The 23,434-nt window shown below is 37.9% G+C and overlaps 2 protein-coding genes across 3 annotated transcripts in view; one reads left to right on the forward strand and one right to left on the reverse strand.

Annotated features, from left to right (window-relative positions):
* Window positions 1-1,085: 1,085 nt before the first annotated feature.
* On the forward strand, window positions 1,086-16,234 carry LOC107602567 (SH3 domain and tetratricopeptide repeat-containing protein 2-like). 2 transcript variants are annotated; one of them, XM_016295095.1, is made up of 19 exons: window positions 1,242-1,263; window positions 2,999-3,475; window positions 3,949-4,047; window positions 4,655-4,780; window positions 5,148-5,275; window positions 5,398-5,503; window positions 5,594-5,737; window positions 6,537-6,732; window positions 6,913-6,986; window positions 8,254-8,449; window positions 8,742-8,875; window positions 9,019-9,069; window positions 9,454-11,172; window positions 11,860-12,037; window positions 12,133-12,283; window positions 13,447-13,569; window positions 13,688-13,838; window positions 14,798-14,994; window positions 15,300-16,234. In XM_016295095.1, the coding sequence occupies exons 2-19, from the start codon at window positions 3,451-3,453 to the stop codon at window positions 15,747-15,749; spliced, it is 4,248 nt and encodes a 1,415-aa protein (XP_016150581.1). In that variant the 5' UTR covers window positions 1,242-1,263; window positions 2,999-3,450; the 3' UTR covers window positions 15,750-16,234. The 2 variants fall into 2 exon arrangements, with proteins under 2 accessions (XP_016150582.1, XP_016150581.1); XM_016295096.1 differs by lacking the exons at window positions 2,999-3,475; window positions 3,949-4,047; window positions 4,655-4,780; ... (1 more) ...; window positions 5,398-5,503; window positions 5,594-5,737 and having other exon boundaries at window positions 1,086-1,263.
* A 3,971-nt stretch (window positions 16,235-20,205) lies between these two features.
* The window catches only part of LOC107602576 (beta-2 adrenergic receptor-like), an 8,809-nt gene continuing 5,580 nt past the window's right edge, over window positions 20,206-23,434 (reverse strand). Inside the window, exon 3 of the transcript XR_001611052.1 lies at window positions 20,206-20,272. The gene's annotated coding sequence lies outside the window, so the exon portion shown is untranslated. The remainder of the gene's footprint in view (window positions 20,273-23,434) is intronic.

Here is a 23,434-nt window from a genome sequence, read left to right on the forward strand (position 1 = left end):
CTCAATGACTATGGATTAGCTATTCATGTAATTTACAAATAAGATGTACACACTGCGATATGCTAACCACAAAAAGCAAAAGTATTCCAAAAAGCTTTGGAACATGTGCTGCGGAGGCCATCAGCTGTTTGTCTTGTGTGCCATGTTAATGCCGTGACTATGGTTTGGGCACATGGCCTGATGGCTCCACCAGTGTGGGGGTTTTGATTCTCTATCATTTATGTGGCATGTAATCCATTTACCCAGACCATCTGAGACCTGTGGCAGGAATTAACCACACCGTAGTGCACATACTGCCTTCTTTCACAGCCCAGGCAACCAGTCACATGTCCTACCCCATCATCTCAGGGGGACTTTTGAAATAGCTCAACAACAGTCTGTAGAACCTGGAGTCTGTTCCAGGGTTTATATTTAACCGAGAGAAAAGCAAGAAATGAGCCAAGACCTGGTCTGTTATCTGACCTACTAACAAGATAAAACCCAAGGAGAAGCATAGGAAATTCTTGGAAAAATAAATAATAATGATTTAAAGACAAAAAATGAATTTTTAAAGATCCTAACATGCTATCTTCTCTAAAAGCATGATGGGAATGCGCGTGCGTGCACACACACACAGTATCTGGATATGCTTTAGAAAGCACCTTTGGAATGTGAGCAAGAGGGCGTATTTTACTGTAATGGAGTTGATAGGGACTATGAGTTCTATGAAAAACAAGTCAGACCAGATGCATTACTCAAAGAAAAAAAATGTGTGAAATTCCTTTCCTTTTTGTTGATTTTCGAAGAAAAGACAACTGGTTGGATTCACGAGTCTGATTAGATGAGAAGTGGAAAGATATTCTGTATTTGCTGAGTCATTAATTTAAGACTGTTTGTTTGAAGGTTATCTACCATCTTATGAACTGACTGAAGAACTTCTGACCTGACTTAGAGTCCAACAGAACAGGGGAGTGAGCGGGCCGGGCTCAAAGAGAGAGAGAAAAAGAGAAACTGAGGGAATGAAAAGACAGCATATCATTTAGGGGAGGAGTTTACATACTTCCTTCAGCTAAAGCTCTAAACTCATGCTACAAGGACATACACGCATACACACACACACACACACACACACACATACATACACACCCCTTGCCCTACAGGAGCATTACAGACTATGATGGTTAGTTTTAATCAGTTTGAAAGGAACTTTTCACCAAATCCACAGAGCACATACTGACAGATCTATGAGGAACGAACATACTGCCGGGAGTCAGCAGGATAGAGGTACGCGCTCTCTCTCTCTCAGTGTGTGAGTGAGTGTGTACTCAGCTGAAATTGCTGTGTTAATATATATCAAGGTTTGAATGGAAGTAGGACAAGTGGTTGAGTTGTAGTGTATTACTTTTTAACTAGTTGTTGAGACTCCTGTTGTCTCTACATATGTTTTACATAGTATACTTGTAGTTTTTCTGTGAGTCTGTCTACTAAAATGTAGATCGTTTATTTTCTCTAACAATATTCCAGGTTTTTCCACTAACTATAGATTCTAAGAACTTGTTTTCGTTCAGTTTAATAGTACCAACAAGTGCTGCTTGGGCTTCGGCGACATTCTAAACTTAGAGTCTAAGCCCTTTACTCAGGTTACAAATCTGCCTCGTTCTTTTCACTGACATCCACACACTGAGCCAGTAACCCAGAGAGACACAGCTAACTCCACCATCTCAGGCGCATGGGACAGTTTAACCTCTTTGTATCACATTCAACAGACAATGTGCTGCCAAGCTACAACAGTTCAAGCTACTTTCAAAACATTGGTTGTATAGTTGTCAGCACTGACATCTGCACAAATATGTGCTCTGGTGTTGTTTTTACAAGTTAGCCCAAACACAATTTTTTTTATATATATATATATATATAAAGATATGTTCTCAAGAAGTAAAGTCAATGTATAATTCACAGACATTCCCACAGCAAAACACTTGATTATGGTGTTGAAGGCTCAGAGAGATGCTGTATGAGAGTTATGCTGAGAAATGCCTCCTGGCTGTTTACAGCTGCTCAGACTCACAAGATCTCCACAGATTCAATTAGAATCTGACTGGGTTCTCTCTTTACAAAACACTAAGATTAGCAAGATTATTCTGTATAGATAAATACCCTCTTTGTTAAGCCCCGAGACAGAGACAGTAATGGTGACAGGGAAACACATTCAATGTAGTTTAAACAATCAGACAGTACATTAAAAAAGACTGAGAAAGATTCATCAATATGATTTGAGAACGCTAGACATTTTTTGACATCATGCTAAACACACATAATGCTAAAACAACAGGATGACAGAACTCTACAATGATATACTGAAGGTTGCATCCTAAGAAACTCATTCTTAACATTCTTGCCAAAAACGGAAACCAAATAGCTGGATTATTGCTCAGTCAACACATTTCCCCTAAAAATCAGTGGTTCCCAACTGGGAGACCAGTAAACTTCTAAGAAAGCAGTGAAAGGGGCATAAAATGGTAAATTAATTATTCTTCCTCTCAACAACAGAAGATGTTAAACATTTGTACTGCCAAATTCAGTCTTCAGAGATTATTCTTTATTCTTTCTTTAAAAAGCTTACAGAGTTGAACAGGCCAGGTAGCAAATTCGTCATGAAGAATGTCCTCATTTTCTCAGTAAGTGATCAAAAACAGCTTTGGTAAATGTTTATTTTTTTGTTTTTTTTTTAAATTAACAATACCTTCAAATCATTATGATTGAGCAGTATTGACTCATTTGGTCTATCTTAACACTGATAAAAACCTAACCCTAAAGAGGGCTGCACTTTTCTGAGAGCCAGGCATGTTAGAATGGCCAACCTGGAGCTGTCACCCCAAATATTACATCTAGTACAACAGTGAAATTTACTACCAAAAAACATCCATGTTTACTTGCTATGAGCAATGCCCATTTGGTATGTAGTTTAGTAATGAGAAATGCCCATTAATTCAGTGGGTCTTTTGTCCTTGTATGCCAGAGATGTGAGAATGCTGCTGCTCTCATTTTCCACAAGAACCCCTGGCACAGAGAGGCACTGACCAGCCCACACAAACATGCCAGCAGTGCTTCAGAGTGCTTCACTCATCTGCCAAGTGGACAGAGAGAGGAAAGGGGAGAGTACGGAATAGATGGAAGATAGAAATGAGCAGTAGAGAGAGTGTGGTTTATGCAGGAGAGGAAAATGGAAAGGAAGAGAGAGAGGGAGAGGAGTGACTCCATCGATAAGTGGATCTATCATCGAAAGGGCACTATTGAACCTGAGTTTGAAGCTGGCTGTGTACATCATGGCATGCTGCTGCTGCTGTCCAATTCCGTGCCTCAGAAACTGCTTCTTGTTTTCAGGTTGGTCCCACCCTGGCTTTCATAGATTTTTGCCATGAGAAGAAAGAGTAACTTTCACAGGGAGACATCACAGTGTTTCTGTCAGTCATGGGTAATAGATTTACCAATGAAGGTAATGCAGGACCTTAGGTGGCAGTTTGTGTGCCTTGTTGTTGTGCGTAATGCTGTGATTGCCTATTGTGACTAATTACGTACTGTTGTCGCTGTGTGAGTTACTGGTATATTGTTTTGCTGCTTGTGTGATTTCAGATCGTTTACTATCAGCTGTTGACTAATAACTAGCAAATACTGTCCTTTCATCATAGAAGATTTTAGCAATTTGACAGTACATGAGGATTTGTAATGCAAGTGTCGGGCCAATTCAGTATGAAGGTTAATAATGTTTTACCATGTTTATTACTGTTTGCATGCACACACTCCCTCGCGTAGATTTTGGTTTGCACATGCTTTTATTATTTGAAGGCTGTGATTCTGTCTTGCTATGCATTTAGTCTCAGTTTGATTAGGCAATTATCCTAAAAGCTTCAGCTTGTCATATAACTAATTTAATAACACTCCCCTAAACATCACCCTCCCTTTCAATAGCGATATCACCCGCTGAGTTTGATGCCTTATGGAATGACCCTCCATATGCTTTAGCAGCCGTCAGTGAGCTCTTTTCGCCCAATGACGCCATGACAGCTGGTAAGAGGATTTCTTGAGTCAAGCATGAGTGTTTCAGAAAATAAAGTCTTTAGTACAGAGTTTCACATGATTCTATTATAAATGTATTTTGTGTTTAATAAATTATACTAAACAACAGTTTGAAACATCCTCTCTTTTCAATGCAAATCTGGGAAGGTCATACCCACCCCGAGATGAGGAAGAAGCTATTATTTAAGCCATCTGGCTGATATTTATAGAGCCATTATGATATGACTTGCACTTCCTGTTTATGTACACAACTTTATGAGCTTGTAAACACAGCTCTGATATTTTTATATCTACAAACATGCTAATTAGTACCAACTGTATCATGTTTTTGAATAAGGAACTGTTGTATATGGTGATGACCACATATTCAAACATGGGAAGTGCATACCTAAAAAGGGAACCTTATAATTGTCATTAATTATTCAGTATTTCATCAGTCTTATCCCTCTTCAGTCATTCAGAGTTGCTTTTCTGTAAGTTTACAGATTGATCATAAACTTAATCATACAGTAGTTATGAGGTACTGAACTACATACCAAATGCAGTCGTGTTCTGTAAAGCTGTGTTGACAGCAGTTTCCTTTGTTTTGCCATTGGAGATGAGGAAGTGGATGCTGAGGTCGAGGTGGAGGCAGAAGGCATAAGCAGAGAGATTTACTGGAGGAGGAAGGAAACATTCAGCGGAAGCAGCACAGTATCTTCAGCAGGAGAACGCTTCTCTCCAGGTATCTGCAGCATGGATCTCGGTGTCCCATAGACTTGCATGGAAATAATGGCCTCTTTCTCCATAATGGCCTTTAATGGCTACACTTCTTAAGCACAATCTCAAAACTAATGCCAGACTTCCTTAATGTGTACACTCGCCCTAATGGTATGCCTTTAGTGATGTGGTCGCTCATAGTGCTGCTCCTGCAAAAAAAAAAAAAAAGAAGAAAAATCATATTGCCTAAGCGTACTACTACTGTGATGTTGGACAGTAATAAATCACACCCTACATCACTAGAGCATTCCTGTTACTGCTAATGCAATTGATCATAAATCTTGGGTTCTTTGTGGTGGATACTTAACTTCATTCCCTTTTGCTTTTTGGAGATGTTGTTTTGTTGTTTAGCGGGAGGCGACGATCTGGTGTAGCACCTGATGGTGAGCTTCAGGAGGCGTTACGTACCAGACTCCGAGTAGTAGAGAGTAACAGCCAGGATGTTGTCCAGCTCTTCAAGGTCAGACACAGAAGTATTCATGCAAAACATGCACTGGCACCACTGATGAACTTATTACTATTGATTACATTGAGTATTTCAATCTTCTTTACATTAAGCGACTGCTGATACTATCCACACAGGATCTGTCTGCAAGACTAGTGTCTGTTCATGCTGAAAAAGACAGCTTTGTCATCACTTTTAAGACTGTCGAGGAAATTTGGAAGTTCTCTACTTACCTGGCACTCGGTTAGTGTCAATGGAACTAATTTTCTGGCACTTCTACAGTACAAATCCTTGTACTGTTCTAGCTTAACAAGTATTGCTGTTATATTCTAGGATATGTAGCAAGATGTCTTGAGAACTTTCTCTGTGACCAGTCGTTCTGGCTGGACCCTGCATTGCTAAGTGATGTGGAGATCTGTGTAACAGTGGATGAAGACCACTTAGCTACTCTTTACTTAGGACTTCTGCTACAGGAAGGTAATGAGCCTCCACGACTTGCTGATTTCTCAACAGTTAACAAAATCACCTGTAAACACACACTGAATGGACAAGTTGACATAACAATCTCTACACATCTCAAGGCTCTGTTCTAAAGTCCACTATTGAAACATTGCTATTTAACCAATTCAGAGGTCACATAAGTTGAAATCAAGATTGGCTAAAAGTGTGAAGAGACTGCAGAGTCCTCTTATTTTAAAAGCGTTTTTGTGAAGTCTTAACATTTCCTTGAGTTTGTTTACATACAAAATATCCTGCTTCTAAGAATTTTGTTACAGTGTAAACCACCTCATTCATACCAAGTTCTCCTGGATGTTCATATTTGTAGTATTTATCCAAAAAAAATACCTTTAAGTATGTCCTCAATTAAGGCCACAGCCCCAAGGTAGACATAACCATCTAAAATAAAACATTTGTGGGACAAACTGTTATGGGACAAACAAACTTTTCTTCTTTGACATATGAATACATTAACTTGTTTATTAATCCGCTTGAAAGAAAAAGAGGTAGAGAAAGGTTTTTCAGGACAAACTGTGAACTTTGAAGTTAAGAACCCTACACTCTCAGAAAAATGATACAAAAGTTGTCACTGGGGCAGCAACTTTTCAAAAGCTACACCTTTGAACCTTTACACTTACATTTACCCTAAAGGGTGCATACTGTAGAAATAACTTAAAAGTACATATTAGTTTGAAAGGGTACCACCTCAATGACTGCTTTTGTACCTTTTTTTCTGAGAGTGTACAGAGGAATACAAATATTTTCATTCATGTTTTAGGTATATACTTTGCCAAGACTTTATACAACAGTGATTGCAAAGAGGAGGAAGAGGAGCTGACCTACAGGAGGAATTACCTGGTGATGGTTAAAGACATAGGACAAGAGGCCATGTGGGAGGGTACGCTGCTGTCCACGGGCCAACACGGTCTAGTGCCTGTGCATGATATGCAGCCTCTGCCCTATCCATTTTATCAGTAAGTGACACTGACTTTCTAAGCTCACGTAACTATATGGGAGTTTTTTGGGATCTGGGAAGAATTGCAACAACAGATTTGTTTGGATGAATGAAAGAACCTTTGTTCTACACTTGTTCTCATGGAAGAAACAAACTGTTTCAGGTTATCTCTTACAAATACTGTTTTTTTTTTGTCTAGGTGGTTCCTTAAGAAATATCCCGGAAATGCAGGAGGGATTCCAGTTACAGAAGGCCTCTTCAATCATCCTGTTGGTGAGATTCTTCCTACGTATCTAGAAAACCATTTCTCAAGATAACCCTTAATTAAAATGAATATTCAGAGTTCAGTACAAGTTAAGCTCAGTCAACAGAATTTGTGGCATACTGTAATGTATCGCAAAAAATAATGTGTCCCTCCTCTCAAATATCTGGCTAGTGAGACACTTACAGTGGAGGTGAATGGGGCCAATACATGTTGTAAATGTTAAAATACTCACTATAGCCACAAGACATAAAACATGCACAATATTAGGGATCCACGATATATTGGATTTTTGCCGATATCCGATATGCCGATAATTTTCATCTCATTTTGGCCGATAGCCGATGCAGATATATAATTATTTTTAATTTTATTTTTAATATTATTTCTAACTTATTTGTTAGAATTAAATAAACAATAATAAAGTTGAAAGTTGAAAAAAGAAAACTATTAATAAACTATATATTAATCACTGCATTTGTTTTTTTCAGAAAGATGCAGTGGTAACCTTAACATTTTATTTTATGATTGAACATTTGTAAATAGTCTAAAGCAAAAGAGTTGTAAAAATTCAGAAAATCTTTTAGAGATCATAATTTGTTTAAAACATATAACATATTACACATTAATGGAATAAATCAGTATATACAAAATTATTTAATTTAAGTGTCATGTTTGTGATTTTTTTTTTTTTGTTCATGTAAGCTTTTGACCTTTAAATCAAAACATACTCATGATTTTATGGCATCAATTACTGCTTAATTTAATCAGAAACACAGTCTAAATATTATTTGTGTATTTTGCTTTAATTTTATTAGAAGTAGGCCAACAGCGCCCCCTACGGAATTAAAACTCCTTACTGAGTGGGCATTAGGACCCGGGGGAGGCTGCCGCTGCACGTGCTATTACTGTTATATCACACACCGACTCATTCTGTATGTGCATTCTCAGTTTAAATGCAGCGATCCAAAACAGTGAATCTAATCATCATTCAGGCAAAATTTGCTTCAAGAATGAGCCACAATGCTGACGTGATCTAATCGCTAGCACACCCTGAGCACATGTGAGTTAATGTATACCTCTTATCGGCAAGACATATCGGCATAATGTTTCAAATTGGACCGATGCGATATTTACATTTAAAGCCATTATCGGCCGATTCCGATATTGGTCCAATAATATCATGCATCCCTACACAATATGCATGATGATTTTAGTGTGAAAAAAAGTGTAAAATTACATTCCAATTTAAAAATTTAATTTTTGCTTCCCTTTCAGTGGTCGGAACTTGTGTAGCAGTAGTGGACCATTACCCAGTGGTTAAAGATGAGCTGCACTTATGCAAGGGAGACATAATCAAGATTGAGGGATTTCTTTTCAATACTCTGAACATGTTCATAGGAAGACACCTTACCAGTGGAGAGACAGGATTTGTTCACAAGGCCAGTGTAAAACCTCAGAGTATTGAGCCTATGTAAGCAAACAGTTAAAGTATTTATATTCATATATTTAGCATGTGCTCAAATTAATGACCTTCTCTTTATTTTGTAAAAAACATTTATCTAATGTGCCTCTCGACAATGCTGACATACCAATTGAAAGCAATTGAATATTTTATTCTGTTGACCTCTGTGAATGTGCCTCTGTCTAGCTGGGGGTGATGAGGGTGTTGGAAGGGGGGCTAGTAGAGTTATGTGATGATGTGATGAAGCTATCAGAATGAGAGTCATGTGGCTGATAATGTTGTCTTTGTTGGCTTTGCACAGCGATGGACAATTGGTCTTTCTCAGTGAGGAGGAAAGGGCGGCCCTGTCTAAACTTAACCCCTGCGTTGAGCCCTGCCAGTCTGATGTACTGGCAAATCTTTTCTCCACAGACATAAGCACTGTGTATAGACTGGGTAAGAGATGAAACATTGTTTCTCTGGGAGACCCCAAATAATGTTTACATGAATATAGTTCATATTCAAGAAAGAAGTTCATAAAGGGTTGTATGAGAAAATGATGGCTGAATTTTCATGTTTTTTACTCTTTCACACTGCAGATAGACTTGATGACTCTGATTTCACTTACATAAGAAATCATCCAAAGTCAGGTAAGCCCCTTTTAAAGCCCCTTCATTTAAAATGTTGCTACATTCTTTTATCATGGCTGTCTTACTACAACTTCAAGCTGTATGAAACTAACAATTAACAATCACCAACTTTGTTCTTCATTTTGTTGCATAGTCATACCTTCCACATTTTCCTTTCCTCCTACTCTCCTTCTCTTTCATTGCATAATTTATTATGTACAATTAGGGTTGCAAAAAGGTGGAGCATTTCCAGTATATTTTGGAAACACTCCAGAAATTTGAAAAACTTTCCAGGATTTTTTGGAGTCTTCGAAATCTTCCAATCTTTCTTTTGAAAAATTTCCAACCATTCTGCAACCCTATGTACAATCAACAATTCTGACATGTACTCTGTGTAATCTGCAGAGCAGAAATCTACAGTGGATCAAAGAAAGAGCACCATATCTGAGAAAAGTGATGCAACTCCCTACCACTCATCCCCACGGCAATCATTCTATGCCTCTCGGAATCATCTGGACCGGGACTCTGAGGTCTTCTCCTTCAGCCTGGAGGACACCTTTAGAGAGATGGATGAATATGAGGAAGACCCTCCAAATTTCATGGATGAGGGTATCTGGGAGGCTGATGAAGCCGAGAAATGTGACCCGATCCTGATCCTCCTAAATCTGGAATATTTCCAGGACACATTTCAAACTCTTTATGACCTCTCCTACTCTTTCCTGGACACTTTCTTCCATGGCCTTCAAGAGGACGAGGTGCTTCAACATCTGGAAAACTTGCGAGAAGGAGCTAAGAAAGGCAGGATGCTCTGGGCCCACCGGCGAGCCTGCTTCCTTCTTGGACGGCTATGTGCCAAGAAACTGAAGTACTCGCAGGCACGAGTGTACTTTGAGGAGGCTCTAAAGATCCCTGTAAATGGTTTTGATGACAAGCCTCTTCTAATTGCCCTGTATACCAATCTCACTGCAGTTTACCTCAAACAGAAGATGATGGACAAGCTACCATTTACACTAGAGAAGGCAAGTGCTCTAATTATGTGCCTTCCTTGTCATAACTTCTGCTCTGTGGATGAGTTTGAGCTGCTCAAGCCAATCATGCGCAAAGCCATAATTGAAAAAGACAAGTACCTAGAGGCACGGACATGCTACCTCTCCCTCTGTCTCTTTCTCCGTCTAAGAAAAATAGAGGATGCTTTACCTTTTGTAGAGAGACTTCAATTCCTTACCATAACACTGTCTGCGGAAGAAGGGAGGCCAGTTGCCCCTGTTGATCTCAATTGGATGCTGTGCAGGCTTTATCATAAAAAGTATTTGCCCTACCTCACACTAGCTTCTTTAGGTTTAGATTCGGGGCAAGAGCATTCCTTGGATGATGCATTCCAGAAAATTGATCTCTTTATCAAAAACTCAGTCAGGCTTAATCCTCACTGGAAGGAAAGTACTTCAGAGCTTCCTGCACAGGTGGTGGTCTACCTCCAGCAGGCCTTGTCAATAGCTAGTCAAGGGGAAGACTTGAGGACTCAGAGGGACCTGTGCCTGAGCCTGGCTAGTGTTTACCAGCAGCATGGAGCTTTAGAGAAGGCCGTGCCCTTTGCCCAACAAGCAGCACAGACTGGAAGTCAAATTAATGAAGAGGAGGGCTTTGAGGCATCCGTACTGCTGGCCTGGCTATTGGTGCTAATGGAGGAACCCATGCAAGCTCAGAATACTCTGCAACCTATGCTTAAATCTTTGGATGAAACAGACAGTCCGACGCAGCGTGGTGTAGTCTACAATCTTCTAGCTCTATGCCTCCGCAAACAAGGCAGAGTCCAGGAGGCAGCAAGAAACTTTTATTGTGCTCTGCAGATCTCACAAGAGAATGGGAACAAGCGTAATGAAGCACTAGTGCTGGCAAACTTGGGCTGCTTGTCTCTATCTGTCGGAGCTTCGGGCCTAGCAGAGTGTTTCTTGCTCAATTCCCTGCACCTATTCCAGTTTCTCTCAGAGAGCCCCACAGATCAGGAGCATGTCCAGGCTTTGCTTTGGCTCGGCAGGAGCTACAAGGATAGAGGAGGGAGTCAGGACGTCAGACTATGCTTTGAGATGGGCCTCCTTATTGCTATTAGTGCCAACAATCTGCACAGTAAGTATAACCAGATTTGACTTTTCTGGATTGCATCATGAAAGGTTGCATCTAACCTGATACCTATAGTTGCCCCAGAAAATATTTGGACACTTAAGCCACCATTAAAATGTCTAATTATATTTGCATGATATAACAACATATCAAAATAAGAGGCAGTTTTTTTTTATGAATATAGCACAAGCACACTTTGCAAACAGAATTTCACAAAATGATGACTGTAAAATGACAATTCTGAATGTATTGTTCAAATTCTACAAAAAGTCTTGAACACTTTGTGGTTGTCAAACTTTGTGGAACATGTTTATTATTAATATGACAAACTGCACTTGGTGGTAATTCTGGGTATCTGGTTTAAACTTAAGGCGAACTTGTAACCACAGAAAATGACCTCAAATCCAGCTGGTTAAAATTAATTTAAAAATGCCTCAAAATTGAAGTTAGTTCTGAGAAAAGGCCCATTAACATTTGTTTGAAGATGTTTGAAATGTTATATCTAATGCAATTAAATTCAGACATTTTTAAGTGTGACTTAAGTGTCCAACAGTGTCTAACTACTTTTTGGGATCACCTAAATGATTTAAACCCTCTGTATGTCACAACCCTGTTTTCTAAATGAAGAGAATTAAATTAAGCCAATATTTCATTTATAGTGAAAGAATAAAAAAAAAATCCTTTCAAATGCAGGTCAAATGGTTGTGGCAAAAGTTCTAAGTCAGCATTATGCTGACTTGCTGCTGTATGGACAGTGTATTGTTTACTATGAGCACTGTGTGGGGCTGTGCAGAATGCTAAAGAATAAACAGCTAGAAGGAGAGTACCTGGAACTTCTCAGCAACCTCTATCTCTCACTCAACACTGAGAAGTAAGAGTTACTCTAAAGCACTATTGCCATTACCTTGACACTTGATTCAATGAATCAGTGAATTCAAATGTGAACATTTTTTAAAAACCTTGCAGGTCATCAAGGAAGTCTCTTGATTATTCAAAGCAAAGCTTAAGGATCTCCATAGACCTGGGGAAAAGACAGGAAGAGTCTGAGACATGGCTTCAAGTGGGCCGTATCTACTATATGATCTTTGAAGATGACCTGGCTGACATGTACCTACAGGTAAGACAAAGGACCAAAGCAGAGTATTGTAAAAGGAGTTAGAGTTCATTATTGATTAGTGTTATCATTTTTGCATATCCATTTGGAAAAGTATGCCACCAATTCTATGACAAGTCTAAACTTTAAATATTTAGACTGTGGTAAAAGAGGCTTAAAGGGGTCATATAATGCTGCATGCACTTTTACAAGTTGTTTGAACTGAAATGTGTGTTGGCAGTGTGTGTACACCAACCACCCTAAAATGATAAAAATCCACCCAGTGGTTTTTTGTTAATCTACTAAATTCTTTACCCCTTTCTCAATTCGAGCCGATCTCAGATGCCTGTCTGTGTGATCTGTCAAGAATGACTCCTAAGCGCTTGAGGTGTTCTGTTGTTGGATGTAATAATGAACATAGCAGTCGTCATTTACTCCAACATCTGATCCGCTGAAGACGCGGTGGATTACCTTTGTTTCTGAAGGGAATGTGTCCCCGATCTACCTAAATGCGTTTATGTTCGCACAAATCATTCGTGATCCAGCTTCACCTACAGAAGAAATGACTGTTAGGTTTTTTTAATGAATCTTGGCAAATCACCTTTCCTAATAATGTGCTAATTAGCAAGTTTCGCGATGAATGCGGCTAAAGTAAACAGTCCTTCAGAGAGCGGCCCGGAAGAAAGGGGCGGGGTCAGCAGAGCTCATTAACTTTTAAAGGTAAATGCTTCAAAACTGCGTGCTCTGAATAGAGATTTTTTACACTACAAATTGAGAAATTTTAACCAAACTATGTTACATACTTTTTATTAGGTTTTTTTAATGAATCTTGGCAAATCACCTTTCCTAATAATGTGCTAATTAGCAAGTTTCACGATGAATGCGGCTAAAGTAAACAGTCCTTCAGAGAGCGGCCCGGAAGAAAGGGGCGGGGTCAGCAGAGCTCATTAACTTTTAAAGGTAAATGCTTCAAAACTGCGTGCTATGAATAGAGGTTTTTTACACTACAAATTGAGAAATTTTAACCAAACTATGTTACATACTTTTTATTAAGACCCTAAAGAATCATATCAACTTGTGGAAAATTGGCATCCTATGACCCCTTTAATACTATAACATATTATACATGTATGTTTTTATCAGCTGTTAAGACTATAAGTTATTTTTCCATAAACAACTGTTTACAGGCAGCAGTAAAGACAGCCCTGAGGATGAATGACCCATGCTTTGCTATGAGCATTTATGAGGAAGCAGGAGATGTGTTCTTCAAAGGACACAGAAATCAACTGGCTGCACTACCATTTTACAGGGTAGGCCTCACCTTGGGTTCACAATAGATATTACCAAGACAGTTTGATAATAGTTAAGAAATGTAGGAATCCATGCTATTCATCTGAATCGATCTGCTGTGTTTTTCCAAAAAAAAAGGATGGGAGTTTGCCATTTGCACGCAGCATAAAGGATGTGCACTCAGAGTTCAGGCTGTTGAGCAAACTCACAGAGCTCCTGATGAAGCAGAAGCAGTATGAGGAGGCCCTGCAATATGCCACACTCGCAGTGCAAGTCAGCACCACAACTGGTAAGACCTGTATACTCCTCAGGTTTAAAGAGCTATAGGCCTGGAAATTTAATGCCAATGATGTAGCAAACTTTGACTATGGACTGTGTAAAATTATTATTATTATTATTAATAATGATGATGAAAGCCTGTATGCCAGGGGTTCTAAACTATGGCCCGTGAGATACATTTTCCTACAGAGTTCAGCTTCAACCCTAATCAAACACACCTGAACAAGCTAATCAAGGTCTTTAGAATTGCTAGAAAGTTACAGGCAGGTGAGTTTGATCAAGATTGGAGATAAACTCAGCAGGAAAATGGATTTCACGGGCCAGAGTTTAGCTCCAACTTGCCTCAACACAACTGACTGGAAGTTTCTCCTAGTAAGAGCTTGATTACCTGGTTCAGGTGTGTTTAATTAGAGTTGGAGCTAAACTCTGCAGGACACTGGCCCTTCAGGACCGAGTTTGGACAGCCCTGGTTTAGAACCTCTGCTGTATGCCTTTTGCTTATAAGTCTTAACCTACAGTATGTTTCCCCCTGCTGGAGACACATGTCCTAGTCTACAGCATTCAGCGTTTGAAGAATACATCAAAATACATGGTACATACAAATTGTACCTGCATCTCCAGTGCATGTTATACTTTAAAAATAAAAGTAATATATATATATATATATATATATATATATATATATATTTTTTATCATTATAACCTGCTAATGATGTTCTAATGATGTCACTCAGACAGTGCTGTCTATTTAGGCATTGTTTTAAGGCATTGTGATGTAATGCTGATTAACACTGATTTTACAGCAAGAGTCACAAATGACAGATTTGATTAATACTAAGATCAACTGAGATGCTCTCTTGAAAACTTGATCTTCAACCTTCACTTCCAATTAAGTTATTTATTCTCAAAGATGAGATCTGAGATGACACTCTGAAAGGAAAAGCTAAGTGCTATGTGTATTTCTTACAGCTGTTCCTCTGAATGAGAGAGTGTCCTTCCATCGTCTTGCATCAGTGTACTTCTCTTTAGGGAAGTATGAGATGGCTGAAAACTACTACCTTAAGTCTCTTTCACTCTGCCCCACTGCTGTTGAACATGCCATTGAGGTTCGGTACTATATTAAAGTGTACTGCAGACTGGCTGATCTGACCCTATACAGATTAAAGGTGAGTCTCTAATAATATTTAACACTTTACATCAATCCTAGACTGAATATTTTGAATGTAAGAGTACAACATGTTTCCACATGCAAAAATAAAGAAACAGAAAAGCATGCTTTCACCTGCACATGTATTTTTGTTTAAAAACCTTTTATGTATCTGATTTTCACTTTCTGTGAGAAAGATTCCATACACTAATTGTGTGAAATTATTAGTGAAAGAGGCCCAAAGTATCTACAAAAATAAGTTTAACATTAACATTCAGAGTAAATGTATTTGATATAGAATGTTTATTACTTTGTCTGCCTTAGGATGCATTCGATGCCATGGGCTACTTCCACTTAGCCCTGGCAGCAGCTCTGGAGGACAAAGAAAGCCTAAGCACATTGTACATAATCTACATGAAGCTCGCAGAGATCCATGCCAACTACATACCCAATACTGAACTGAGTAAAAGCTACATGGAAAGAGCGCAGAGTTTGAGGAAGGAACTGGCAGGATACACAGACTCTTGTGCCACAGAAGAAACACATCAGGACCCAGCTGAGGCAGAGCCTGACACTCCCACCAAAGATCAGTCAGACTCCAGCAGTGGCACTAGTACTCTGACCGAGTCCAGCATGACCAATACCAGCCTCACAATCAATGCAGAGTCTGAGCACATACTCTCTAACACAAGCCACAAAGATGACCCGAACACTAACGTATCGGTGGAAAAAGACGCAGGGCCTCCTGATCAAACCAAGAGACTAGCAGTTTGAAGGAAGGCTTGACTGGTGTATTGTGAATCAGACACAATTCTCACTCTGAAAAATGTTCTTCTTTTAATGAAGACCTGCGATAAGACACTTTTTTCTTTTTTTTTTTTTTTTTTTTTTAATTCCATAATATATTTTCCATTAGTGTTTCAAAGTGAATTTTATAGATATTGCATAACTGTAAATGAATTTGTATCTCTGTAAATATGATTTTTTTTTAAATCTGTCCTTAGAGAGTTCTAAAACGTTTACTTAATTAAAACTTAAGAAATTCTGTTAACATCCATGGGCAAAATACTGATTCTCTAGCATGTGCATGATTACACAAAGCTGTGTAATTTTTAATTAAGCTGTCTTAACTAGAACAGGCTTAATGCTCGAAATAAGAAAGAACCTCCAAGAAACCTTGGAGTTACAGTATGATTGATGATCAGCTGACTTTCTCAGACCACACTGCTAAAACTGCCCGGTGCTGCAGATTTGCTTTATTCAACATCAAGAAGATCAGGCCCTTTCTTTCAGAACATGCTTCACAACTCCTTGCTCAAGCTCTTGTTCTGTCCAGGCTGGACTATTGCAATGCCCTCTTTGGCAAGTCTTCCAGCCAGTTCTATCAAACCTTTACAATTAATCCAGAACGCTGCAGCAAGATTAATTTTTAATGAGCCGAAAAGAATGCACGTCACATCTCCGTTTATCAGTTTGCACTGGCTACCAATAGCTGCTCGCATAAAATTTAAGGCATTAATGTTTGCCTACAAAACCCCCACTGGCTCTGCACCCCTTAACCTAAATTCATTACTTCAGACTTATGTGTCCTAGAAGCTTGCTTTCTGCAAGTGAACGTGGCTTTATTGTGCCATCCCAAAGAGGCACAAAATCACTTTCACAGACTTTTAAATTAACTGTTCCCTCCTGGTGGAATGACCTGCCCAATTCAAGAGTCCTTAGCCATCTTCAAGAATCGACTAAAAACACATCTCTTCCATCTTTATTTGACCCTCTAACTCTAGCACTCTCTATTCTAATTCCATTCTTTATATAAAAAGCTAGCTTCTCTAATCTTTTTGTATTCTATCTGTTTTCTTTTTATTTATAATACAATTAACAAAAGCAAAAAAGGCCTCTAACACTAGCTTGCTCTATTCTTTTTCTATTCTGTTTTCTTTTTATTAAATATATAATAAAAAAAAAAACTTGCTAAGTGTAATGCATTAAGCTAACTGAGACTTGTTATAGCACTTGCATATCATTTTTCTTTTGTTGATTTTGATTGCTTCCATTGTCCTAATTTGTAAGTCGCTTTGGATAAAAGCTAAATGACTAAATGTCACCAGTGCGCGCACTAACCACTTATAAATCGTGTGCTTGAAGTGCCCATTAAAGAGTTTTCATAGACAACTTATACATGAGTCAGAAAAAAAATGTTTACTGTATGGTTACTTATCTTTCGTTACTTAGATGTCGTCCTCTTACAACCTCCGAAACTCTTTTGTAGCATATACTCAAAATAAACATGTTGTGTTGTACTAATATTATCCACCACTAGAGAGAGATATTGGCTATGGTGATTCGATACTCTTCCGAACATATTCCTCACTTGTGATTATAAGGTGAAAAATGGATTTTAGGCTACTGGGCCGATGATTAAAGTAGCATCCTTCATATAAATATATTTTAATGTGACGTTCTTTTTAAACAGCCTGAATTACTTTATTGTATCGATCATCATTTTCTTTCACTTTTAAAAATTACTATAGCATGTTATTTGTAGGCCTACTACTGTTAACCCATAAATTAATATAGTTTACTATCCTTCAAACAATTAAAATTTCTGTTTTATATAAATGTATTTTGTTACTGACAAGAATAATCACCTTTCTTCTAAACGCGGACGTTCTACGTGATATACCGGAAGCCTGCTGCACCGTGAGTGTTTTAATTAATTATATTTCCTAACTTTGTTTTCTTAAGTGACTCCAGTCTTCAGTGTCACATGATCCTTCAGAAATCATTCTAATATGCTGATTTGGTGCTTAGTTATCATTGATACTCAGTTATTAATAATAATTGTTCTCATTGTTGAAAACAAAGTTGTTGCTGCTTAATAGTACTATCTATAATACTTCATATTTGGTAGAAAAATTACTTCACAATATTACTGTTTTTACTGTATTTTTGATTAAATAATTGCAGCTTTGGTGAGCATAAGAGACTTGTTTCAACAATATTAATAATCGTAATTATTTCAAACTTTCGACCAGTATAAACATAGGGCTGTAGTTAAATCACACTACTGACTGTCCTCACTTAGCTCAAGTATTATGCTCAGAAAATAGGCAGGCTACATGGCAGCAAGTATCTTGGCGAGGTGTCATGGACTGGTAAACTAAGTTAAAGACTTCAAATAGAGCTCTGGAGAAGGGTTCTCCTCTAATGAGCCGCAGTTGGTTTCCAATAAATCTCTCACTCCATATTAGTGCAGCTTGCCACTTATCACTGTATGCCACCCATAAACCACAGCCAGAGATACACCGAGCATTACCTTTAGCTGTGGATCAGTTCATCTCGAATGATCTCAAGAAAAAAAGAGAACATGCACAGTGTGATTTTATTTGAATGTTATTGATAAAAAAAATTGTTTTGAGGGAACCATTAAAAGTATTTGTGGGAGAAGCTGTGATTGCAATGTTGGATTTGTCACAGTCTGCTTCTAATGAACTTTAGTGAATAAAGGAGAAAAAACGTTTTAGTAACACACTGAATCACTGTTGATTCCTGGGGGAAATCAGCATTGTTTCTTTGCTTGTAATGGCTGCCAGGAGGATGTTAATTACATCTTAATGGTGACCTCTTGCTTTTAAGTTCATTGAGCACTCATTATAATTAGCTATAGTCATTATAGATCTCATCTCTGTCTTATCATCTGCAGATGAGGTTTGCAGTGCAGCTGATCATGTGTGTGGAAGGTGATGTGTTCGGTTTTATACCCCTTATAAGGTGTTACACACTAGCTGGTTATGTTCAGGAAGGGCTGACACCTCTAATTTGGCATCTGTTCTCTGACCTCCTCACTTGCGTCACACTGGGATTTCCTATTGATTGTCCATTGCTGAATTAATATCATGCAACCTCAACTAAGACATTAGTTCTGTAGTAATATACTAGTTAATGAAGCGTACAAATGTTGTTGGACCACAAAACAAGACTATGCTACTGCTTTTTGCATGCTAGCTAATTAATTCTTTAAAATAAAGATTACTACATCCTGATGCCATTAGAACCAATCTTATTCTCTCTCTCTCTCTCTCTCTCACACACACACACACACACACACAGGTTTTTAGAAATCTATATATGTGCTGGTGTTTTAGGGGTCAATAACGTGGTTTTTTGGTCTTAATTCTTAATTAACTTTATAATACAATACAATTGCAGCTCATACATGCATTTAATTAAATACATGTCTTCAATGTTGACAATGTATTTATTTTCTTTATTTAAAAAAACATAAAGTGTGTTACAACTGTCCTCGTATAATAATTCATTTTATAAAAAGAGCAAAGTTGTTTATTATACAAAAGAAAAAAAATAGTTTTTAAAGCCATATGGGGGAAAAAACTTAAAATCCTTTATTCAAATATAATAGGTTCTTTAATAAAACATAAGGTGCTACTATTGAGACATTGAGGTACCTTTATTTTTAAGAGTGTTGTGACTTAAACTACTTCAGTCTGTGTGCATTGAATTTATTTAATACACGAGTTTCACAATTTGAGTTGAATTACTAAAATAAATGAACTTTTCCACGACATTCTAATTTATTGAGATGCACCTGTATATATATTGAAGAGTTTTTTTAATTTTTGCCCCCCAAAAAAGGAGTAGATACAGTTTCCACTTAAAAAAAATGTTTTTTTCCAACACTTACTCCAATAATTTTTTGTTTCATTAACAATATCAAAAATAAAGATGCATTCATTGAACATAAGTGGGGTTTAAAGCAACACTGGACCACCATCCTGTAGGTGAGTAAATAATTTTTGTGTGAACTATCCTATTATTTCCCAACATCTTTAAAGTGTTTGCAGTAAAATTGTGTGTGCATATTAGCACACAACCAAAATAATAACTGAAGTCCAATGGGATTGCAAATGTTCCACTTCGGCAATGTAAACATTTATTACAGTGACAATATAAAAGACTTGTATAAGAATTGTATGTCAGCATTTACAGCACATTTTCTTTTGGGTGAAAATGTTTTGTTTTATGTATCTCCAGTCAGTGCAATGGATATCAAAGCAGCAATTATAAGACCTGGATACTCCTGGCGATAAATCTCCACATGATGTAACAGAAGTCCAGTGCGACACCTCCTGCCAGTCTCCTCCACTTAGTCTCTTTGAGTAATTCCACAGACACTTATGTCTCCATTTCTGTTACCATGTATGGCCTCTGTGTACTCTTTATGACAATGAATCCCCGGCATTTATTCATTCTGCATTTCAGAGCTGTAGGGCTTGTATCTGAGAAGTAAACACAAGAAAGGGATGAGGGAGTGAGAGAGAATGACACATACCATCGGGATTCGGTGCTGGATGGGTCTGATTTCAGTATGGGCAGACATCCAGGATAACAAACGGCCATATGATGACAGCAGCAAGTAATTTACACTAATAAACAATAGCAGTCCTGTTTCACAAATGCAAAATATTATATTCAAGAATATATTATTCTCCTGATATAGACAGTCTGAGGCTTTATCTAAAGTGAAAACAAAAGGCTTAATAATACGATAAGCACGATTAATGTTTCTGCCTTTGGTTCTTTAACCTATGCCAAACAGTCATGTCATAAAAAGGCATCTTTTGCTTAATTAATGACATTTTTTTCAGGTATGATATTGAATTAATGTGTTAAACGTCTGAGTGGAATAATCTGATTTAAAACGAGAGAAAAAAGTGCATCCTTTAGTGATTTTAATATGCATTGTTTATACGTGTCATTGATATGCGTGAAGAGCAAACCGGAGTAGATTAAATACCTCATAGGATGATTTGGATCTAAATTTATTCGCTCTTTTCATGTGCTCAAATGGTTCTCAGTAAAAGCAGGGTCTTAGCATTAGATTTCTGTGAAATGTGGAGAGCAGTGCATGAAGCAGGTCTTTGTTGCTGTACGTCAATAGGGACCGGAAATTAGTCACTCGTTGAAGTACTTTAAAAACCTTGAACAAAAAGGGGCAAAGTTAATGTAAGTCATTCATTATTAATCCCCACAGATGGAAGCCTTATTGATTATCCATTTTGACAAACAGATCCTCCTTTATAGATTTTGTATGCAGAACCCAGTTTAAACCGGATCACTGCTCCATCTGTCTCTTACATTAATTAGAGCAAACCTCATTTAGTGCTTCAAGATAATGCAAGATCGTTTGTGAAACAAAAGCTTAAAATAAACAAATATAGGTCACCAACCAATGCTAGTTTATTATTTATTACCTGATTAGCAATTTCTTTCTTGTTCTAAACATATCTATTGTACCAAACTATTATATTATATTATATTATATTATATTATGCTGTCAAATGATTAATCGCGATATAATATAATATAATATAATATAATATAATATAATATAATATAATATAATATGTAAAATCCAAGGATGGTTTTGTTGGAAAACAAGTCATATACACTTCATAAATGTATTTATTTTGTGAAATGCATTTTTATTTTTACATCTCAGTTAAAAGCCTAACTATCTTCACAGACCTATTTTTCTACATTTTACACAGTGCCCTTGAAGCACATTCTCGCAATTTCAGTTCATTGTGTTTTTTCATATTTTCTGATGCTCAAAAGTGAACTTGAGCTTTTAAAATCCATCCCATGTATAAACCATGTTTTTTCATGTTATTTCTCCATTACCATGTAAATTAGTATACAGCATCAATTAAAAATGCACAAATGCATGGCAGGACTGTGAATCACAGCTGGTCGACTATAATGTTAAAATCACACAGTGGACATTCTGTTCTGGAGGGAGAAATGAGACACTGGATTACTCTAATGGCAAAATCATTAAGCACAAGAGAGACCCTCGGCTCTTACTATGTGAAAATGGCTCCTGTGAGTGACTCCATAATCTCTCCTCAGAGTGCTTTTGTGGTGGCTCATTTCACCTCCCCTGTGGTCGTTTGTGTACACGGCTAGTTGTTTTTGTGTTTCACTGCATATGCAGCAGCGTTAGTCTTCATGTGTGTGTCCACGTGTGTCATGCAGCTCGTCTGTGGTGATAGTTAGTGTTTATGTTGTACTCTACTGATGTCTCCCACTCCTCATGTTCAGACCATTATGGCACTAATACGGTACGAAAGTTCTTTGTTCTGCACAGCCATGATGACAGCTGTGGCATGTTGCTGTCGGATTTAGAGATTTATATAATATGCTGCAGGCTAATAGCAAAAAATGGTAGATGTATCAAACGTGGGAAAGGAACACGGCATGTAGCCATGGGCTGTTTGTTTGACTAGTATTTTTCAGATATTTTTCTTGGACTCATTAAACCATGCACTGATGCTGTGCTGTTTTAACCCCCAGGGCAGGAGAATGACTTTATTGGGGTGGCCTGTGGAGGTCTCTCACAGACCAGTGATGTTAGACTGTGTGGTGCCATGGTCAGCACCCTGCTCCTTTGCAGGAGATACGGAAACCTGCGCTTCACCATCAGTTTTAGCTCTTTTCTAAAAATCTTTAGAAAAAAGGATGGTGCACTTTTCCACTCACAACATGATTCCATTATCTAGGAGGCTTCTAAGGAACTGAGATACTGCCGAGAAGGAGATTTGGCCTGTGACATGAGCATGTGGAATCCAGAGAAAGACATCTTGTTCCAAATTGTATATTGACAGAGAAGACGTATGTGTGCCTGGCAGACGTTTTAAGACTTTTTAAGAGGTGCCAACTGATGCAACAGTTTTATTTGTGGTGGAGAGCCGAGCATGATTTAATAACTGAGACGTGCTGCCTATAGCTCAGCCGAGGCTCAAGTGTAATTGAGGTAAATGATCGGATCAGTTTGGAGAGCACTCGTGAATAACAACAAGCGGCTCTTGTTCAGTAGTTCTAAATCACATTTAATAACCAGGCTGTTCTTAAGCTGGTTAAAGTCCCGTGTCCTTATAAAAGCTTCTCACGGTGGAATACACTTTGATTTAGTGGTGAGAGGGTCAAAGAATGAGGTGTTCAGACTGAATGCCTGTTTGTTTGAGGCTGTTGATGTTAGGTGAGGTTGTGTTGTCTGTTTTCTTCTCCTCACACATAGGCTAATTTAACGTCAAAGGCACAGTGTTTTTCAAAGAGATAAACCTCTGGAAATCCCATCCTCTGAGCCTATGTAACGTCTAATGTAACAGCTAGTGTTTTCACATGGTTTATTTTTTTCTCTTGCTTGCTGCAGATCATTATAACATGTTTGGTTTTTTTTGTCACTGTTTCAGTTCATTTTTGTCATACCAATGTGCTTTTTTCATGGCTATGTCGGAAATGTCTAAATATATAAAACATAGAAATTATTAATATAATATAAAAAGAAGAAGAAGAGGTGGATGGATTATCTCGACAAAGGAGAAGTGCTCACTAACACAGATTTAGACAGATTTGTGAACAATATTCAATTATAGTGT

Source organism: Sinocyclocheilus grahami, unplaced genomic scaffold, assembly GCF_001515645.1.
Source record: "Sinocyclocheilus grahami isolate Dianchi unplaced genomic scaffold, SAMN03320097.WGS_v1.1 scaffold330.1, whole genome shotgun sequence".
Lineage (NCBI taxonomy): Eukaryota > Metazoa > Chordata > Actinopteri > Cypriniformes > Cyprinidae > Sinocyclocheilus > Sinocyclocheilus grahami.